Raw genomic sequence first — 20,320 nt, 5'->3', positions numbered from 1 at the left:
CTTCATTGCATCCTGAAAAAGCCCTACGTGATTTCAAGCCGAGTGAGCTTACATTAGTGGCGATCTACATGAGGGGCAAGCCTATGGTACTTGAAGTCGTACTTGCGACATTCTCTTGAGAGAGATGAGTGAACCTTTCACAAATCTTTGTATTGATTGCTAAAATTCTTAAGTGAGCTAGGAAAATGGAGAGTACATGAGGAGGAGTTTGGGATCCACAATGACCTACATGAAAGAGCGAGCTTCCTTGATGAATAAAGTCAATTCTTGATGCTCAAGTGTCACATAACTAAATATGTATAAAGTTTAACTGGTCGCATTGTTGATAATACATAAGTAGTGTGGGTAATTGTCGGTCCCAATTGATGTGTGAATGGCTCACTTTTGATTGTATGGAATGACCTTTAACTTGTGGAGGTGGGAACTATTTTATTTGCTTGATAACAAGCAAAAACTTAAGTTTGGGAGAGTTGATAAGTGGGGATTTTGACTACTTATTAGCGTCTTTTAGCTTTTGTTTTAGTCTAAAAGTTTTTAATTGTGTTCCCGAAATTGATGAAATATGAAAAATTTGCAGGAATGTTGGAAGTCGGACTCCCGAGATGAAATCTGACTCAAAAAAGAGTAACCAAAATACAAGGCAACAAAAGGCACAATAGCTTGCAAAGTGCGGACCGCAAAATTCCATCTGCGGCCGCAAACAATGAAGCAAATCCCAACAGGGTTTCCTAGCAAACTGCGGATCGCACAGGAATTGTGCGGCCGCAAATGAAGAACTGGAGATGAACTTTAGAGGGTGTGAAATTTTCCAAAGTCCAAGTCCCTCAAGAATGCGGACCGCACAAGAATTGTGCAGCCACAAAAGTAAAGATGCGAACCGCAGAAGACCAGGTTGCGGCCGCAGTGATAAATTTGTGGACCGCAGAAACAATGCCTCGCAGCCGCAGTGGAGAATTGTGTGGCCGCAGAATCCCAGCTCCTGCAAAGATGAAGACTTTTGCGGACCGCACATGTTTTCTCCGGCCGCAGAATCTCCTGAAGGGCATTTTTATCCGAAATTTCCATCCTTGTATAAATAGACGAGTTTCACAAAATTAGGTTAATTTTTGACATTAGCAAGTCCTATAGTCATTTTTCTTTTCTTCTTTTAGTAGTTTTCTATATTTTGGGATATTTTAACATAGATTTTGTCATTTTGACTTTCCAGTATGAGTTTAATTAGTATTTCTTCTTCTATTTCTTCAATTTCAAGCATAAGTAGCTAGATGTTTACTAGGGTTGTGACCCAACCCTAGTATGTAAACCTTATGGGTATCTAATTTAGTGTTTTTTTATGATTGGGTGTTTATTATTTAGCCTTGTTCATGATTTAATTTGTGGAATTAATAGTTGCAAATATTAGTTCATGCCTAATTGACTTAGTCTCTACTTGAGAATGAGAGACTTAGTCTAGAAAAACTTGGCTAACAAAAAATTGGGTCAATCGAGAGATTGATCAACCCAATTAAAGGGTTCAACCTAGAGATAGTAATAACCTGGCTTGAGCTCTTATCAACCATTTTGTGTGATACCTATTTGGATTTGAGAAAGCCAAATTGGGCAAAACTACTCCTTGACAGAGAGGTACTGAGTGGGTAATTGAGAGTTGATAGCTATAATACACTCCGATCGACAAAACAAGCATTAAGGTTTATATCCCATTAGGCTAACACCTAGGCGATGGTCATAACCCTAGGCTTTTTACAAACTTGAAAAACAACAAAAACAATTATCTTAGTTTTATTTCTTAACTTTGCAATCTTAGTTTTAAAAATAGAAATAGAATCAAAACCAATTTGTGTAAGTGTAAATTAAGATAGTTCAAACTCACGTACATGAATATATACTCCTAACTCCCATATAAACTCCCTGCAGATTTTATCCCGAATCTTTGTTGGGTTACTATTATTTTCAATCGATCGTTTCATATCCTTGTTTAGAGGTATGATTTGGACGAGATCAGCGCATATCCCTTCGTGGAGTTCTCTCATGACGTTTCTGACGCTCCTAAACACAGGGTCATCGGGCCTTGGAAAGATTTTCTATACAATTTTGAAGCTATAACGTGCAGCTTTGGTGCGTAACGCTCGTGACACTTTGGGATCGTCGGGCAACTTTTCGTGATCGAGGTAGTCGATTATTTCGTTTCTCCAGTCCCAAACTAGACTAGGCGAATTCACCTCATAGTAACCATCCGTATCAAGGACAGAACATATCAGTTGTACCACCGTTCCGGACTCCGATCCCTTTATTTTCGTCGAGAACCTAAGTTTGCTAATGCACCCATTTCTGCATTATCCTCGCTCAAGATATGAGTGATTGAACACTCACGGAATCGTGCCAAAAGAGCTTGGACCTTTATCACGTATTGCTGCATACGTTCTTCTTTGGTATCAAAGATCCCATAAACCTGATTTACCACCTACTGTGAGTCATATTTGATTTCGATAACCTCGGAATCAAGTCACCGTGCCAATTAGAGCCCTGTAATAAAAGCTTCATACTCTGCTTCATTGTTAGTTAAAGGAATTGTTCGGACCCTTTTATGTTCGAGGCTCCATCCGTAAATAAGGTCCAAACCCATGATGTCGATTCCAATACCATGACTGCCTCCTTGGTTGCCAGAGGTGGCAGTCCTGGACTAAAATCGGCCACGAAGTCAGCCAGGACTTGTGACTTAATTGCAGTCCTCGATTTATATTCTTTTTCGAATTCACTCATTTCGACGGCCCATTTGGCCAATCTGCCCTAGAGCTCGGGTTTATGAAGGATGTTCCGCAAAAGGAAAGTAGTCGCCACACCTATTGGGTGGCATTGAAAATAGGGCCTCAGCTTCCGAGAGGCGACTACGAGAGCTAAGGCTAGTTTTTCCAAACGTGGGTAGCGAGTTTCTACTCCCGTTAAAAATTTGCTAACGTAGTTAATAGGTACCTTAGTCCTCCCGGACTAAAACCTCACTTACCGCAACTTCTGAAAATCGCGAGGTAGACTAGCAATGTTTCGCCTTCTTTTGGTTTCGAGAGAAATGGAGGGCTTGATAAGTACTTCTTCAGGACCCTCAAAGACTGTTGGAACTCCGGCGTCCATTCGAAATTGTTCTTCTTTTTTAGCAATGTAAAGAAGCGATGACACTTGTCCGACGACCGGTAAATGAACCTGCTCAAAGCTACTAACCTTCCTATGAGTCTTTGGACTTCCTTCACGTTTGATAATTGATCCGGGATATCGTCTATGGCCTTGATTTTGTCGAGTTTACCTTAATTCTCATTTGTGAGACCAGAAACCCTAGGAACTTACCTTAGATGACCCCGAACGCGCACTTTTCGGGGTTAAGTTTCATGTTATGCTTCCTCAAGATATCGAATATTTCTTGCAAATGCTTTAGGTGGTCACCTGCATTCAAGGACTTAACGAGCATATCCTTTATATAAACTTCCATGGTTTTTCCTATTTGCTTTTCAAACATCTTATTTACGAGCCGCTGATAAGTGGCTCCGGCGTTTTTTAACCACAAAGGCATTACATTTTAACAATATGTACCGAAATTTGTTATAAATGAAGTCTTTTCCTGATCTTCTAGGTTCATATTAATTTGGTTGTACCCAGAATAAGCATCAAGGAAACTCATCAATTCGTGCTCGGCCGTGGCATCAATCATTTGATCAATATTTGGCAGTGGAAATGAATCTTTCGGGTACGCCTTATTAAGATCTTTATAGTCTACACACATATAAAATTTATTGTTCTTCTAAGGATTTACTACTACATTGGCTAACCAATCTGGATTTCTTACCTCTATGACCGAACCGATTTTAAGCAAGCGGGTTACATCTTCTTTGATGAATTTATTCCTGGCCTAGGCAATAGGGCGCTTCTTCTGTCGTATTGGTGGTACGTTAGGATCCAAACTCAGCTTGTGCGCGGCTATTTTCGTCGGGATACCTGTCATATCCTCGTACGACCATGCAAAACAATCATCGTTAATTTTAAGGATTCCCAAGTGAAATTTTCCCAAGTGAAATTTTCTTTCTAAGAATTCTTCGAACAATGGCATTTTCTCTAGTTCCTTTGCCGTGGATTCGTTGCATTCGTTTCTTCCGAAACTTGGAAATATCTCGGCACCTGATATTGTTCTGACGATTCTGCCCCTGGAATAACCTCTTATAACTCGGGAGTAGGTGTCGGTTCCTATAATTGTTATGTCGTGTGCTCCTTCCCTTTGCTACTGGAAACTGAGATTGCATTAATCTCCCTTGCTGCCGGTTAGTCTCCTCTTATCTGCTTGATTCCTTCGAGCATTGGAAACTTTAGCAATTGGTGATACGTCGAGGGTATAACTTTTATCTTGTGTAAAAGAGTTGTTTTCATTACTCCTTCAGCGTTCGTGAGCACAATATCTCTCCCCAAGTAGTCACGCTCGCAAGGTTGAATCCAGAGAGGAGTTTTGTCTCCAGAATAATGCTTCTGATGAGTCTAGCTTGTTCCAATACTCTTCATTGTATGATATTAGCCGAACTTCCTGGATCCACTAAAAAACGCTTAATTTTAAAATCTAACACATTTAAAGAGATTACTAGTGTGTCGTTGTATGGTAACAGCAATCCATCTGCGTCTTCCTCCGTGAAAGTGATATCGTCCTCCTGGATTCTTTTGATGTGAGTTATCGATACTTTAGTCTTTTTCTCCACCGAAAAGGTGACCCCGTTAGTCTCGTTCCCACCAAAGATCATGTTGATCGTTTGGCGTGGGGTTTCTTATCCTGCTTTCGAAGATTCTGCGTTGTCTCAGTTGCGACACTAATTGTTCTTAGCTCGATCACTCAAAAAATTTCGGAGATAACCATTCTTCAATAGCATTGCCACCTCATCCCGAAGATGTCGGCAATCCCCTGTTCGGTGACCGTTTGTCCCGTAGTATTCACACCATAAATTGGGATCTCTCTGGCTAGAATCGGACATCATAGGTCTCGAGAATCGTGCTTCTTTAATGTTCCTCATGGCTGACATGAGTTCCACTACACTGACATTGAAGTTATATTCTAATAACCGGGGATAAGAAAGATCTCGAGACCCTGACGTTTGTTTATCTTGAAGTGATTTATTGTTTCGACTACGATCAGTCCCTCCGTCAACGGTGAACTTGTTTGCTTCTCGGAAATTTCTGCAACGGCTTTCGGTACGCTCGTAGGGCAAAACCCGACCCCTCGAAGTCTGCCTATCCGCGTCATAGTCATCCTTTGATTTTTCTCTGTTCTTCTTCCGTCCTTTGGCCGATGATGTAGAACCGGCCTGGTAATATTCGATCCTTATCATTGACTCGTACCGGTTGTGAACATCTGCACAGGTTGTTGCTTGAAACTCAAGAAGGCTCTTCTTCAGCTTTCGGGAAGCGTCTGAACTTCTTGGATTCAATTTTTTGGTGAATGCTTCAGCTGCCCATTCATCCGGAACGGCCGGGACCAACATTTTTTCTTTCTGGAATCGGGTAACAAACTCTTGTTATATTTCTGATTCTCCTTGTGTAATTCTAAATATGTCAGCCTTCCGGGCTTGCACCTTTCTGGCCCCAGCATTAGCTTTAATGAAAGAATCTGCGAGCATCTCAAAGGAATCTATGGAATGCTCAGGCAGTAATGAATACCACATTAGGGCTCCCCTCGTGAGAGTTTCGCCTAATTTCTTTAGCAACATAGATTCAATTTCGTGAGGAGCTAGATCATTTCCTTTCACTGCCGTTGTGTAGGTGGTAATACGTTCCTGCGGGTCTGAAGTTTCATCATACTTTGCAACTTCAGGTATTTTGAAACACTTCGGGATTAGTTCTGGTGCCGCACTTGGTTTGTACTGTAATTGAACATACTTCTTTGAGTTCGGGCCTTTCAATACTGGTAGTGCGCCTAGAATTTGATCCATGCGGGCGTTTACTTCCCTTATGAACCGTAAAAGCTCATCTTTGAATGAACCGTTCTCGTTGTTAAGACCTTATCTGCTCCCCCCCAGCCCCATTAGAGCAAACTTCATCCCTAGGAGTATTGTTGTCGACTCTCTGCGTTGTTTGGTCTGCGAGAACAACGGGGGGAATTGGAACGCGTCTGTTTGCATTATTCGAAGCATCTGATAGCGCCTGCTTCAGTTCCGTCATAACCTGATCCTGCCGCGTGAGATGGCCTAGGATGATTGCCTGTTTCTCTTGCAGGATCCTCACATCATCCGCTACTTGCTCCTCGTCAGCATCATCGGGAGTTATCTCCCGAACCCGCCGAGGGTATCGCCTGTCATGCATCGATGTGGCGCAATTCTCCTCATTGCGGGTGTCACTGATTGAATCCTTGAAATGAGGCTAATCCCTTCAATTTTCAGGGCTGCGTGCATCGTTAATAATGTTATCTGCCATTTTTTGTGATTTTTTCTAAGACAAAATAATCAAAGCACGTTAGTAAAAAAGGCAAGGATCAATTTAATTGCACGGCTGTTTAGGCCCCACAGTGGGCGCCAAAATATTTACCCGTAAAACGGTACAGTTGAATTTATGTGTGATTTTTAGACAAGTGAACTAATTTGATCCTGAAATAATATAATAATCGAAAAAATACACAAATACTTGGCCTTAGAATGTAGATGAAATAGCAAATATGGTGATTCCGTGAACACGTTTTTCGAACACAGCAATGATGAGATCAAAAGGAAAGAAAATAAAATTGTATAAAATTCTGTATAGAATATTGTATATGTTTTTGCCCGAAAATTCGTGTACTTTATAATGGTAACTGAGCTCACTATTTATAACTATGCCTAGAGAAAGAGGTCCTAAGATCGTGCCCTCCTTTAGTGCCAATTATGAGGGTCATTGATGAAGATGTAACGGTGAATATAAATGCCAAATTCTCTGTAACAGACCGTCGCTCTTAATGATGCAGAATATTTCTTAGTAAATGCCACCGGGCGCAGAGTATTCAATACACTTTCATGAACGTTATCCTTTCCGGTGACAAGCAGAGTGGCTGCGCTCGGTCCTCAGCCATCCCATCTCGAATTCCACGTGTCCTACTTTTAGTGAGTCACGTGTCATATCATATTTTACTCTATACAATTTAACCTCCTTTAACATTTTGAATTTAGGAAACAATAACTCCTTTAAATCGGGATAAAGAATCCTCCTTAACTTCAAAGTCAATCTAATAGTCAAATAAAGATATTGTAGAAACTTTAAAATATAAAAATTGTTCGTGTGGAAACATTACTTTAATGATGAGTCAATTTTCTGTAATTAAAAAGCTTTCATTTGATTTTTATGTCATGCTTTATATATTTCATGGTCTATTATTTCAAAATATTTCATTAGTTTTTGAACATGATCATACATCAACAATAACAGGCCGTTGGTGACTCTAAATACTCTTATTGGAAGTCGTTTGGGCACCTCGATATTAACTCAACACATCCTAATTGAATAAGGTCCTAAGTGCGTAGTGCTTAGTCTAACATATGTTATACACTGTTATTAAGCAATGTATATACATTATAGTCCGCCTTAAACAATATATATAAACCAATTTATTTATTTTTCTTTAAGCTTTGCTCCCCTTTGTAAAATGAAACATAGCATTTTCCCTCTTATATTAATAAGTAAAAAAAACTAAATGTTTACAATATATGATTTTCATACGAATACTGCTCATAAACTTCACATAGGACTAATTCTTTAGCTTTCTAAATTTGAGCTAGTAGTAGAAGCGGAGCCATAATTTGAAGTTTATGAGTTCTGAGCGTATCATAATACGTCTTAATTCAGTTAAATAGTTATACACATTTATTAATTTTTTTAATACAAATATAAAATCTAAGCAAAAGTTACTGGGGTCGTTCGAACCCGTAAGTAGTACTCTACCTCTACCCCAGACTACTAGCTATCTCTTAGCAAACAAATAGACAAATTTGAGCAAACATTTAAAGGAAATTATTTGTAACAAATGGTTGCACCAAACAAGGTCTTTATAAAATTTAGAGGAGCATTATATACAAATTGAGGTGAGTTAATTTTGCTATATATATTCTTTTTCCATTATCATTAATTCTTGATGCGGACTTTGTAGTGTTTTTCTCTTACTTTTGAAAATTGTATTTCAAGTTCAATGAATGATATATACATGATATAATATTTATAAGAAGTATAAAAATAACCAAATAGATTTTCAATATATATTGTATTAGATTTTTCACGATATTATGTAAGAATATATATTAATTACGTTAGTTGTTTTTAATGGAAAATCCCAAGTATCAAAACAATTCCAACTTTCTGTGCTGACAATTTATAAATTTCTTACAATTTGTTCACTTGAATGGCATAAAAATAATAAAAATTATTTTATCGTACTAGTGTAAATAACTTGAAGATGATAAATATAATCTCATAATATGTTTCTTTTTAAAACTACACAAGTATCACTGTTTACAACTTGTTTGGATGGTTGTTACGTATCGTTTCATAATTTATCGTATTGTATTGTATTGTGTTATATTGTATTATATTATTTTGTTGAATATAACATTTACATAGATTGTATCATTTGTCGTCGTTTCATGATGTCATTCACTAGCAATATGAAAAAATAAATTTATAATATTATTAAAAGAGTATGTATAGGATAAATTTATTATATAAAAAAATATGATAAAAAGTAAAATAAAATTATTTAAAGAAGGACAAAATAAGAATTTTCATGGTTACATAATAACAAATTTAACAATATAATAAAATAAAATAAATATATTTAAAATAACAATATGAAAACTATACAATAGGTAACAAATTCTGTTTGGCCCTCTGTTCTTTGTCTGAAAGGCACACCTATGCACAGGCACCAACACACACACACACACACACACACACACACCTCATCTATCCATATTCTGGAGCGGTCTGTACTTGTCTATTTCCTTGCACCATCACAAAACCCTCTTCAATAATCTGAGCAAACCCGAGTTTCGGTCCAGAAAATTTGGTCACTTAACCGATCATCTTCTCCATTTGATTCTCAGGTTTTCTTATTGGCCCCTTAATTTTTTTGCTCAAACATATATATATATATATATATATATGTAATCTAAATTCCAGCTTCCGATAATTATCTAAGTTCCTTTTTCCTTGTTACGTTTTCCCCCCTTGAATGTACTGGTGCTTTTCTTAGTTTTTGCAATTTTTTTTTTTTTAAATTAGGATCTGTAATTCTACTGAGTTCAAATACTTCTATTACTAATAATTTTGTTCTTTTGTGTTTTGATTGAACGATTTTGTGTCGGAGTTTTTGAGTTTTCAATTGCTTCTATAACTCCGTTCGGTGGTACCGAGAATTTGACTTTTATTGGTCAAAGTTGTTGGGTTTTGGTGATAGTTCCAAAGCTAATATATATTTACTGCACCACATTTTATGACTTGTATGTTATAAGTGTGAAATGAATAGAACCCTTATTTTGTGTTAAAAAAAATACTCCTATCTTAGTATTTGAGGGAAAATGAACTTGAATAGAGTGGTAAGGCATATAAAGGTTACCTATAGTCCACTCCAACTAATTTCGGATTGAGGTAGTTGATTGTTACATATTTTATTGTCTGACAATTTTTTTATATTAATCTTTTATCTGGATATTGATATACTTCTCCATCCTTAACAGAAGGCATGGATATTCTACTTTTTTGTTATTTTTTATTAGAATACTGAAAATTGTTCATGATTGCTATCTCAGGCATGAGCAATCAGCTTTGTACTTGTCGTTTAACGTTTTAGTTTCTACTAAATATCGGAAAATAGATTCTGTTGTAACCTTTTTCCTCTCTCAACTTCTTTAAATGTAGATCTTTTAGAGAACTCCTTCACTGGTGCTCTTAAGGACCTTGCGTTTCTCAAAATTGGCTCACATGCAAGGGGACAGAAGTATCTTGGATTCCTTTCCAGAAACTATTGATCTTAATCAGGGATCCATTTCAAATAATTCTCCCATGGATCAGACAGCTCCTTGGGATAGCTTTCTGAATCCAGTAGAGAATCGATTGTCAAATTCCATGCTTCCTTCCGCTGGAGGAAATCCTAGTTATGCTAATGGTGTTAACTATAATGCTCAAAGTTTTAGTAACTGGAATCAAGGTGAGTCCAGCTCCACCGCTAATTTGCATGACCGCATACGTGGCAGTGACTTAAAAAGAGGACAAGGTTGGCCTTCTTCATCTAATGATTATGCTATGACAAATTCAAGGTCCGAATGGCAATTGGAACCTTCTAATGTCTTTCCTACACGTGGTTATGGTGGCAATCGTCTTATGGGCAGGCCTCCTAGTATATCATCAAGCCTTGCCTCGGATCATAGTACAGGAAATGCTAATTTAAGTGGTAGATACAATAACGATGATGGTCGGATGGTGATGCGAACAAGTGTACCTTCAATTGTTTACAAATCTGACAGGTCAGAAGCGGAGTGTCCTCCGGCTTTTGGTGCATCTGATGACAGTGGTACCTCTTCAGGTAGTTCTGGTTATTTGGCAGGGACCAGTAATATATCAGGTTCGTCTATGGATAATTGGGGTTTATCCTGCAAGCGCAAGGTCCTTGAAGGCAGCTCGGGACAGCCTTTTATAGGTGGAAGTTCAAGCTCCAATGCAGGACATGAGAACATTGTACAGGATAACCATCCTAGTCATTATAATGCTTCTAGCAGCTTAAACATATCATCCCCTGCTGCAAATATGCAGAATGCTGGTTATCTGGAAAATCTTAATCCAAGAAATGGGGTTGGTACAAGTATATCTGCTTCTGATATATTTCCTCCTTTAAGTGCTGGTGGAGTTGCAGAAAGCTCTGCAAGAAATTTTTGTGTTAGAGCAAATCCTGCGAATCAGGATCACACTACATTTGGCTTACCACCAATTGGGACTACTGCAGGGCATTCTAGTGTCAGCCCCGCCCATGTTCGACCTGGACCTGCCTCAGTAACTAGATCTTTGGACTCGAGACAGCCATTTTCACTGCCAATGAATTCAGGTAACCTGGGAAGCCAGTCTCACATGATGCATGCTCCTGGTCCTTCAAGAGGCTTGCACTCACCTCCATGGGATGTATCTCCTAGTTCACGAGGTGGTAGTTCATCAGTGATTTCTAGAGATAGATGTGTTGCATCGGGGGATGAAGCTAACTTCAGTACTATCAGAAATAGTGGAGACTCCCATCCATTTTTTCCTGTTCCTGAGACGAGAAATATGGTACTTGACCCCACAAACTGGAGCTTAGCTACTGCAAATGCAAGCTCTTCTAGAAACAGTCCTAGTTCTGCAGTTGGTCCTGGTCCAAGCGGACACAATGCTCATACTGCGTGGACTAATCAGAACTCAGCAACTACCAGCCATCATACATTACCAGAATTTGCTCCTTGGATTCTCTTCCCACCAGTTGAGCCTGAGTCTGGAAGCCAGAGAGGTCATTTTTCTCTGCTGCCTTCGGCTCCTTCCTCAGAGGATCCAGTGATGTCCTCCCGATCTAGTAGCCGTGGTAACCGTCAGCCACGTCGTAGAGCAAGTTTGATGGTTGATCGAGGTGATGATGTGGATGGTTGGCGTGCTTTAGCTGCTGACGTTGAGGGTCGACACAGGCTGGTATGGGGTTTACTTTTCACAATAATATCTAAAGCTGTTGTATTTTGACTGTCCGTGTAGGTATCTGAACTTTGCTGTCTTGTATCTGGCATGGTGAATGTAAAGATATTTGCTCTCATTTGCTATTTTGTCCTCCTCAAGACAACTCTTTTTTATTGCTTTGGTTAATAGCTTTATTTCCAGTTGGATATTCGGTTATTTTTCTCCGATCTGGTTCACTCATATTATTTAGGATTGGGGGATTTTATGCTGGCCCCAAAATGTACATATTCTGAGAACACATGCAAAGAGTAAGTTTCCTCGACAATCAGCATCATGGGATCTTATAATGGTGTCGTAGAAGGATATTTCTGTTTACTTTCTTGATCACTTATGCAGCTGCTTTGTTTGTTGTTTATATGTGTCTTGATTATGAGATACTTTACACCCGCCAATAATTTTCTTCTGGATTGGAGACATTGTCAATGCTGATTAATCTTGCCTACTTATGTCCAACAGATTCGTCAAGTCCTGAATGCCATGCGGAGGGTCGAAAACTTTCGATCAGAGGTTTTATTTCAATCCTTTAAATAATCTATTGAATAAAGTAGCAGAAATGAGTTGCAGCTTGTTATTTATATATTGTAATAGATATACTTTTAATTCTTCTGTAGATCCCTGTAAACTTGAAAATATTTGCATTATCCTGATACTTTTGTAAGCTGCGCTATGTTAGCTTAGTAAGAAAAGTAGGGAAATTATATTGCCTTGCATGGTAAACATGATTGCCTGGATCGGGAAAAGGACTATTTACCTGATTTTTCTTCTTTTTAAATTTTTGATAGGGTTAGTTTTAGTTGTCTGATTGCAATTTGGATGGATAATATTGTGCGCATTTTCATCTTGTAGTATTCCAACTTTATTTTTTCGATTGTCCTACCACGAGGTTTTAAGTGTTGGGAGCCAGTTATTTTGTTTGTCTTCGTGACAATATCAAATTTCAACTGGTTTTTTATCATGAAGCTTCTAACTTCTTGTGTTGTTATAAGAACAATTTTCATTGGACAGTCTAATTCCAACCCTACATCATAAATGTGCTCATTACTTGGACCCAACTGATGAACATGTTAATGAGTCCCAATAGAACAACTCAATTTTGCTTGGCCACTTTATGTGTTGATTTCTTATTAGTAAATGTAGTTTTTGGTGACTTTTGTGGACATTTCTTATGTAAATTTTTCGCATTTCTTTCGTTTCTCAGGATTATATGTTGGTTGATCCTTTTATCAATGGAGCTGCTGAGTTCCATGATAGGCATAGAGACTTGAGGCTCGATGTTGATAACATGTCCTATGAGGTAATGTATTTCATTTTTGCTGTCACTAAATTTTGAGATGCGGGTCTCACTGATTGCTTCGTCTATATTAGGAGTTATTGGCATTGGAAGAACGTATAGGAAATGTAAACACAGGCTTGAGTGAAGAAACCATTTCGGTCCATATGAAACAGCGGAAGCACGAGTCTGTATATGGACGGTCCTCATCAAACTTGGAGCCGTGCTGTATATGTCAGGTAAGAATCTTATCTAATGTTTTTACATACCTGATAGTATTACTTTTTGGCAGATTTGTTAGCTAAAGTTTGTTCTATTTCTTGTTCTGTTAATCAGGAGGAATACACAGATGGAGATATCATTGGCATGTTGGATTGTGGGCATGAATTCCACACTAATTGCATTAAGCAGTGGTTATTGCTGAAGAATATCTGTCCCATATGTAAGACGACTGCGTTGAAAACTTGAAAGAATAACCTCACACAACTATTTTTTCATCTTTCATCTATACCCTCTCCTGCCCAAGTAAAGAAGACGACAATACGAAAAAAGAAAATAAGGGAGGTTCTTGTCAACTATACTTTTGTCACCTGGAGCCTTGCTCATGAGGGATCTGGAGGGGTTGTAAGTACAAAGATTTGTCTGTGTTGAGGGAATTATTTGTGCACCATCCTTTATTCATGTTACGGACATTTTCTTGGATTAATACATCACTTAGAACAAAGATTGGCTTCGGTGGTATTACTCATTTCTTGATTTGTTGTGGGATTGTAATGCGATAGATTAGGAGTCTCGAGTCCTATTGAACGATTTCGAGGGTGTTTGGATTGGTTTTTAAGCCGATCAAATCAGCTTTTAAGTTCTTTTTAGCTATTTTCAGTGTTTGGCAAAATTAAAAAATATTTAAAATAAGTTAAAAAAATTGCTTAAAACAAGTCAAAAGCAACCCCAATTTATTGCTTTTCGGCTTAAAAGTCATTTTTTTTTTTAAAGACGATCTAAACGGGCTCTTGATCATGCCTAAAAGTGTGCAACTGCGTTGAAAACTTATAAATCAAAAACAAGAGAAAACAACCTAGCATAGATCACGCATTTGTAAATAAACCGATGTATGGTAAATTATACTAGAAGGATAAAAGCCAACTCAATCAGCTTTTAATAGTGAATCCAACACCTTAAATTAAGACTGTCTCAGTCAGCTGTAATACAGTTTCCAAGTTAACTCTCAACTAACAATTGTTAACAAAATTAAGACAAAGGATTTGCTTGGCAACATTAAACCAAAAAATAACTAGGAAAAAGTAATCCAACACGCCCGGTGGGACTCGAACCCACAATCGCCTGATTAGAAGTCAGACGCCTTATCCATTAGGCCACGGGCGCTTGCGTACATTTCCTTGCCAATTAATTTTTTGTTGAAGCTTTACGAATTTATGACTATATTTGTTAATTATTTAATACTTTGTAAATTATACCTTGTACTCCCTCTGTTCCAGTTTATGTGAACTTATTTTCTTTTTGGTCCGTTCCAAAAAGAATGACCCCTTTCTAAATTTGGTAACAATTTAGCTTAAATTTACAATTCTAACTTTAATGAAAACCTTTTATAACCACACAAATATTCTGGGCCCCTTTTTGACTTGTTTAGGATCACAAATTCGAAAAGTCTTCATTTTTTCTTATACTCCGTGCTTAGTCAAACAGGTTCACATAAATTGAAACGGAGGGAGTATTTATCATTTCCTTAAGGGACGCGAAAAAAGCTGAAACGACAATTAAAAAGGGACAGAGTAAGTATAACCCAAAAGAAGAGAAACCACGTTGATTCTTGTTCTCCCCTACAACAAAAAGAAGCTTCACCCCTTAGTGATACCTTTCCTAGAGTTTGATCTAAAGGAAGTAAACAATGAGAAGAAATGGAATAAGCTTTTTCCTTAAATCTCAGCAAGAACCTCTTTCAACACCATTCTGTCTTTTTCCTTTTCCTTTTACACAAGTTAGTTATTCAAGACCATTATCTAAGATAAGCTTTTGATATAATGTTGAGACTACCTTCAGATTTTAACAACCCCACCAATTGAAGATGGAGAACAACAACAATATGTACCAACATTTGGTTGAAATAGATGAACCTGAGAATGACTTCTATCTCCCAGATTATGATGAAGAAGAAAAGGATTCCAACTTCATTTTCATCATCAACACAATCCTAAGTGGTACGGCTCGCCTCAACGTCCTCTTACCCACTGTCACAATCCTTGCCTTCACCATTTTTGCACCCATACTAACCAGTGATGGCCAATGCAACAAGTTTGAGCAATATATAACAGGGATTTTCTTGATCCTATCGGCTATTTCTTGCGTGTTTTTCTCTTTCACTGACAGCTTTAAATCAGCAAGAGGGAGACTACACTATGGGGTGGCAACATTCAGTGGCATTTGGACTTTCAATGGAAGAAGGATTAAGCCTTGTGTGCCAAGAGATTATAGACTTAGATGGTCTGATATTTTTCATGCATCACTTTCATTGATTGCTTTCCTTACCTTTGCAGCATCACACAATGATGTGCTTCACTGTTATCATTTTGTTGTTCCAAGAAAGGTCATAAATACTGTTCCATTGGTGATTGGATTTGTTATTAGTCTTCTCTTTGTCATATTTCCTTCTAGGAGAAGAGGGATTGGGTATCCCTTCTTGCTACAAAGTGATATATAATGCAGAAAAACTGAGGTGATGTTACAAGTTTTACTTTTTCATGTTATCTTATTTTATATGTTCTCTAAAAGAATATTAGAGAAGGTTTGATTGTACATGGAAAACAAGAAAATGTAATGTTCCAGAAAGACTTTTATCCTTGTGTTATATCTTTACTTCAGTAGAGGGATTGGGTATCCCAGATATGTTAATTACCTGGTTCATGTGATAATCTAACTACATTCTGTTTTGCACCTTGCATCTAATGTAATTCAAACAAAAAGCAGAAACTTTATGCAAGAAGCTCATTTACACAATAATACATACAGTAGGACAAGCCACAATCACTTATATATATACATATAGCTATCAACAATATGATGAAATAAGATCTGAATCAGATCATAATATCACATATTATAACTCCTTCCGTGGATCTAACTATTTTTCTGAGGTTGTACACTGGATTTGGCACCGCTGGAGGTCTACCAAGGTCCTGTTAGTGTCCTTCTCAAGCATCTTAACTTATTTCCCCACGGCATATTCATCTTTTCCATTAACTGCGATTTGATAGAACAGAATAGTTAACAAGATGACAGGGGCATTCAAACAGGCAATCAAGTTTAACTAATCACATGCATCACTCTCACTCCGTCGCATAGAACGCACATTCACTTTTAAAATTGTGACATCTTAACAGGTGATGCATTTTCACAAGAATGTATGATCACGCCATTCAACTCAGGTAACATGATTGACTGTTAAGTTATGTACTATAGGATTCATTTCACTAGCTTACCCTATGGTTCATTGATTGCATTACTTAGTGCTTTTCTGGTATTTTCACTTTGGTTTTCCGATTGGTTTGCTTGTTGTTGCCCCTTTCTTTTATCTTTCCTGAGCCGAGGGTCTACGGGAAACAATCTTTCTGCCTTCTTAAAGGTAGGGGTAAGGTCTGCGTACGCACTACCCTCCCCAAACCCCACTTGTAAAATTACACTGGGTTTGTTGTTGTTGTTGTTGTTACCCTATGGTTCATATTTGTTTAACTTACGATTGCTGTATCTAGCCCATAATTAAGCAGGAAAGGTAGGTAGTTATCGAATCCAGCAAGAGGTACATGTAGTTGTAAAAGAGGTTAGTACCTGATCTTTCTGCATCTCGATAAATTCAGCCTACACGAAACATTGAAAAAACAGCAGTTATTACAGTAACTTTCTTGTAGTAGTGCTGTGAATTTGAACAATTGTCAATATACCTGTTTTTTCTGCAACTCTTCGTTTATTTCTTTAAGCTTCTCCACCTCAGCTTCCAACTCTAGAGTGTACGCCTGTCATATCGAAGTGTCATTACAGAGTTAATTCATTCAAAACCTAAATGTATAAACACGATTCTATCAATATCTCCCTCAGTCCCAAAGTTCCACCAGTTATATTTAAGATTAAAGATTCTAAAGCTTTAGTGAAGAGCATATGCACTTCCCACAAGTCAACCTGCAAACTTACTTGCTTCATAATGTTAATAGATAATGAATCCCTTTGTCAAGTTCTTTATTATTCACATTTTTCCGGGGAAATGTTATGATTATCTTCTTGACATGAAAATTGTTGAATGCTGAACTACCAATGGATGTTTCCATCAGCTGCACGAGTTAGTTTCATTGTACAACAGCACAAACAAAAAGATAATTTGAAGTAACTCAACATATAGAATATCAACATATGAGTTCACCTGCTTCCGAGCCCTTGATCTAGCTGCGGATTCTCTGTTCTTAATCATCCTCTTACGTCTTCTTTCCACAACTTTTTCCAAAGAATTGCATGATCTCCTCCCTCTTCCGCCATCACCAAATGCATAAGGTGAAGGTGAAAGAGATGATGTATCCTGATCCTTCTTAGCAATCATGTCCGGTGACAGTTGATTTCCAGGCGATCCTCGTTTTGCTAGTGCAACTCCATTATGCAATCCGGCCAAGCCTTTAACACCACCCTGCATAACACTGCCTTGAACAATAGTACTAGTATTTACAGAAGGACTCAACATGCTGACAACAGGTTCCCTAGCAGCCGTGCTAGCCAGTTGGCCATTCTTCCCTAATTGCATAGGAGATGCAAAGGCCACATTCGGTTTTTGTTGTGAAGATGTGGCACTAACCACATTCAACATGTTTTTCTCTTCAAATTGATTACTGAACAGTCCAGGATTTTGAGTAGGTTGCTGAAAAGCTATATTCAGACCATTGTTGTTAGTACTAGGTTGACTTATACCACCGGTAAACCTAACATCATTCGTGCTTCCAGTTGGTTGCATATCTTCTCGGACCACTCCTGCTCTAACCAAAAACTCCTCCAATGTCATTTCACCCAATGTAGATTGACTCTGTCCAAGATTTGGCCATTCCGTACCACTTACATCTTTAGAACTAACTGTTGTTTCTTTCTGGAAATCTCTCCACAATTCATCTACAGTTTTCTGACTAAGCGTCCGAGGTAGTGTTAAAGAACCTTCTCTTTGCAAATTTCCAACACCAGCAGAAGATGCTACAACTTGAGACTCTTCAGCTGTCCAAATGTTCTTCAACAAGTCCTCCAAATTCATTGATCCGAGATCTTTTCCAAGTCCACAAGTACTCTGGAGCTCATCAAAAGTTAACGAGTATACGGAATATTGTCTTGCCAAAGGAAAATTACCACTTCCCATCGACATCCCACTGTTGCTCTCTGTCTGTGGCGTGTCAGCAAAGTTCTTGAAGTTCATGTAAGATCTGAAATCTGATCAAAAGTTCAGTAATAACAACATTACTTATCAACATTATTAGATTTGAATGGCGCAAATCTCCCAAAATTTCAAGACTTACAACAACAACAAAAAAAACCCAGTATAATCCTCACATGTAATCTGGAGAGGGCAGTGTGTACGCAGACGTTACCCTACCTTGAGTTTAGAGCTATTTTCGATAGACTCCAACTCAAGGAAAGATGAAAAGAAAGCAGTAGCAACAAAGTAATAACAACAAGATAATAAGAAAACCAAAATATTGAGACTTATGTTTCATTATCAAAGCTTTATATGGAGTTATTAGAAATCCAAATTCAAACACAAAATCCATTGCCAAATTGAAGTAAAACAAAGAAAGATGCAACCTTTATATTCTTACTTCACTATAGCTTTGAAAAAACTGAAAAGTAGCAGTAAAGAAAATAGAGCTATATGTACAGATCACGGTTCAAGGTCAAAAGTTGATTAAAGAATCAACTTCAATCTCAAACTCATTCATCCAATATCAGCTATAAATGAAAAACACTCCATAATTAAAACAAACAGCATATATATTATCACAACCAAGAATTTTGATTTATAAGCCTTCTTCAAACTCATTTTGAATCCAAAAAGAAAAACTCAATCAGTGAAATTAATAATACTAACTACAGTAGTACGTCGTTCTAAATTTCAAAAACAAATCAAAACCAAAAGATAATCGAGCAAAAGGTTTGATCTTTATTGTTATTTTTTCAAAAGTAAAAAGGCTTGATCTTTATTAGGATTGCTGTTAGCAGTATCAGACAAAAGAATATTAGCAAACAAAGACAAAAGAAGATGTAAAAAATCCAAAAATGAGCCAAAAACAATTTTGAAGAAATGCCCAAAAACGAATACCCATTACTACAACACCTCTATAATCTGAAAAACAAATCAAAATCAAAACAAGATCAAGAAAAAAATGTTTGATCTTTATTAGGTAATTCTTAGCAAAACAAACAATAGAATATGTGAAAAAGCAAGCTCATTTAAATCCAAAAATGAGCTAACTTTTTGTCAAGAATACCCAATTACTACAAGAGCATTCTAGTTTAAAATTTTAATCAAAATCAGAAAATAATCTAGAAATAGTTTTGAACTTTATTAATATGTGAAAAAGCAAGCTCATTTAAAACCCAAAAAAAAAGGAACTTCAGGAGACGCCCAGCAAAAGAGATAAGAACACCCAATTACTACAAAAACATTCTAGTATAAGAAATTAATCAAAATCAGAAATAATGAAGAAGTAGCTTTTAATTTTTATTAAGCTTGTTCTTAGCAGAAACAGACAAAAGAAGAACGTGAAAAAATGAAGAGAAAAATAACAGTAAGAAACAGAAATTTACCTTTTTTTGACAGAAGGAAAGAGAGAGAAATAGAGCAAGCGTGTCGATCCCTTCTTCTTTCGCTAGCTTTAAGGCTTGGTAGAGTCGACAAGTGTCTCTCTCTTTTTAAACTGCATTTTCTCACTTTTTCTTTATTTTTTTTAAAATGAGATGTGGTGGATGATCAACACGTGGGCCAATTAGAGGCTGTATCTTTCCCTGAGTGGTCTTAGGTCATTGTGAAATTGTCTCTATCACCTGTGGGTTACGGATTCGTCGTGTTACACAACAAACCATTATACTTGTACCAGTGAGGTGTAGGGCATCTAGTTTATATGCATACATTATCTCTATCCTGAGATTGAGAGGCTGATTTCGATAAATACTCAATTATCTCCCTTCAAAAACTCCTCATATTGTTCTTGGGGTGACTCGAACTCACAACTTCTTAGTTGGAAGTGGAGGGTGCTCTCCACTAGAATAATCCACTCTTGTCAAACATTAATT

The 20,320-nt window shown here is 37.4% G+C and overlaps 3 protein-coding genes and 1 non-coding gene across 8 annotated transcripts; 2 read left to right on the top strand and 2 right to left on the bottom strand.

The window, feature by feature from the left end:
• Window positions 1-8,858: 8,858 nt before the first annotated feature.
• Window positions 8,859-13,718, top strand: LOC104113509 (E3 ubiquitin-protein ligase MBR2-like). Of its 3 annotated transcripts, none has more exons than XM_009623694.4 (6): window positions 8,860-9,080; window positions 9,895-11,682; window positions 12,181-12,231; window positions 12,923-13,018; window positions 13,090-13,233; window positions 13,331-13,718. In XM_009623694.4, exons 2-6 carry the CDS (start codon window positions 9,958-9,960, stop codon window positions 13,460-13,462), a joined length of 2,148 nt encoding a protein of 715 aa, XP_009621989.1. In that variant the 5' UTR covers window positions 8,860-9,080; window positions 9,895-9,957; the 3' UTR covers window positions 13,463-13,718. The 3 variants fall into 3 exon arrangements, with proteins under 3 accessions (XP_070042395.1, XP_009621989.1, XP_009621999.1); XM_009623704.4 differs by lacking the exon at window positions 8,860-9,080 and adding an exon at window positions 9,285-9,624; XM_070186294.1 differs by lacking the exon at window positions 12,181-12,231 and having other exon boundaries at window positions 8,859-9,080.
• Window positions 13,719-14,304: 586 nt separating this feature from the next.
• Window positions 14,305-14,377, bottom strand: TRNAR-UCU (transfer RNA arginine (anticodon UCU)). Its single transcript has one exon. It is a non-coding gene; the product is annotated as a tRNA-Arg (tRNA).
• A 700-nt stretch (window positions 14,378-15,077) lies between these two features.
• LOC104113573 (protein DMP2-like) lies at window positions 15,078-15,710 on the top strand. Its single transcript, XM_009623782.1, has one exon. It carries the CDS (start codon window positions 15,078-15,080, stop codon window positions 15,708-15,710), a length of 633 nt encoding a protein of 210 aa, XP_009622077.1.
• Window positions 15,711-15,957: 247 nt separating this feature from the next.
• Window positions 15,958-19,974, bottom strand: LOC104113491 (ABSCISIC ACID-INSENSITIVE 5-like protein 7). 3 transcript variants are annotated; one of them, XM_009623685.4, is made up of 5 exons: window positions 19,835-19,974; window positions 17,421-18,460; window positions 16,948-17,019; window positions 16,835-16,864; window positions 15,958-16,249 (listed from the first exon to the last, which is right to left on the bottom strand). In XM_009623685.4, exons 2-5 carry the CDS (start codon window positions 18,444-18,446, stop codon window positions 16,175-16,177), a joined length of 1,203 nt encoding a protein of 400 aa, XP_009621980.1. In that variant the 5' UTR covers window positions 18,447-18,460; window positions 19,835-19,974; the 3' UTR covers window positions 15,958-16,174. The 3 variants fall into 3 exon arrangements, with proteins under 3 accessions (XP_009621980.1, XP_009621966.1, XP_009621973.1); XM_009623671.4 differs by lacking the exon at window positions 19,835-19,974 and adding an exon at window positions 18,547-19,789; XM_009623678.4 differs by lacking the exon at window positions 19,835-19,974 and adding an exon at window positions 18,581-19,789.
• Window positions 19,975-20,320: the final 346 nt, after the last annotated feature.

This window comes from Nicotiana tomentosiformis, chromosome 10, assembly GCF_000390325.3.
Source record: "Nicotiana tomentosiformis chromosome 10, ASM39032v3, whole genome shotgun sequence".
Taxonomy (NCBI): domain Eukaryota; kingdom Viridiplantae; phylum Streptophyta; class Magnoliopsida; order Solanales; family Solanaceae; genus Nicotiana; species Nicotiana tomentosiformis.
Note: the sequence above shows the minus strand (reverse complement) of the source record. Positions and strands in the feature narration are given on the sequence as shown.

Excerpts from the sequence above, each read along its gene's own strand:
- LOC104113509 (XM_009623694.4), top strand. The coding sequence starts at position 9,958 with ATGCAAGGGGACAGAAGTATCTTGGATTCCTTTCCAGAAACTATTGAT. Across the intron at positions 11,683-12,180 it reads TTGAGGGTCGACACAGGCTG|ATTCGTCAAGTCCTGAATGC; the intron begins GTATGGGGTTTA and ends TATGTCCAACAG. Across the intron at positions 13,019-13,089 it reads TTGATAACATGTCCTATGAG|GAGTTATTGGCATTGGAAGA; the intron begins GTAATGTATTTC and ends CGTCTATATTAG.
- LOC104113573 (XM_009623782.1), top strand. The coding sequence starts at position 15,078 with ATGGAGAACAACAACAATATGTACCAACATTTGGTTGAAATAGATGAA.
- LOC104113491 (XM_009623685.4), bottom strand. The coding sequence starts at position 18,446 with ATGAACTTCAAGAACTTTGCTGACACGCCACAGACAGAGAGCAACAGT. Across the intron at positions 17,020-17,420 it reads GATCAAGGGCTCGGAAGCAG|GCGTACACTCTAGAGTTGGA; the intron begins GTGAACTCATAT and ends TCGATATGACAG. Across the intron at positions 16,865-16,947 it reads AAGAGTTGCAGAAAAAACAG|GCTGAATTTATCGAGATGCA; the intron begins GTATATTGACAA and ends TGTTTCGTGTAG.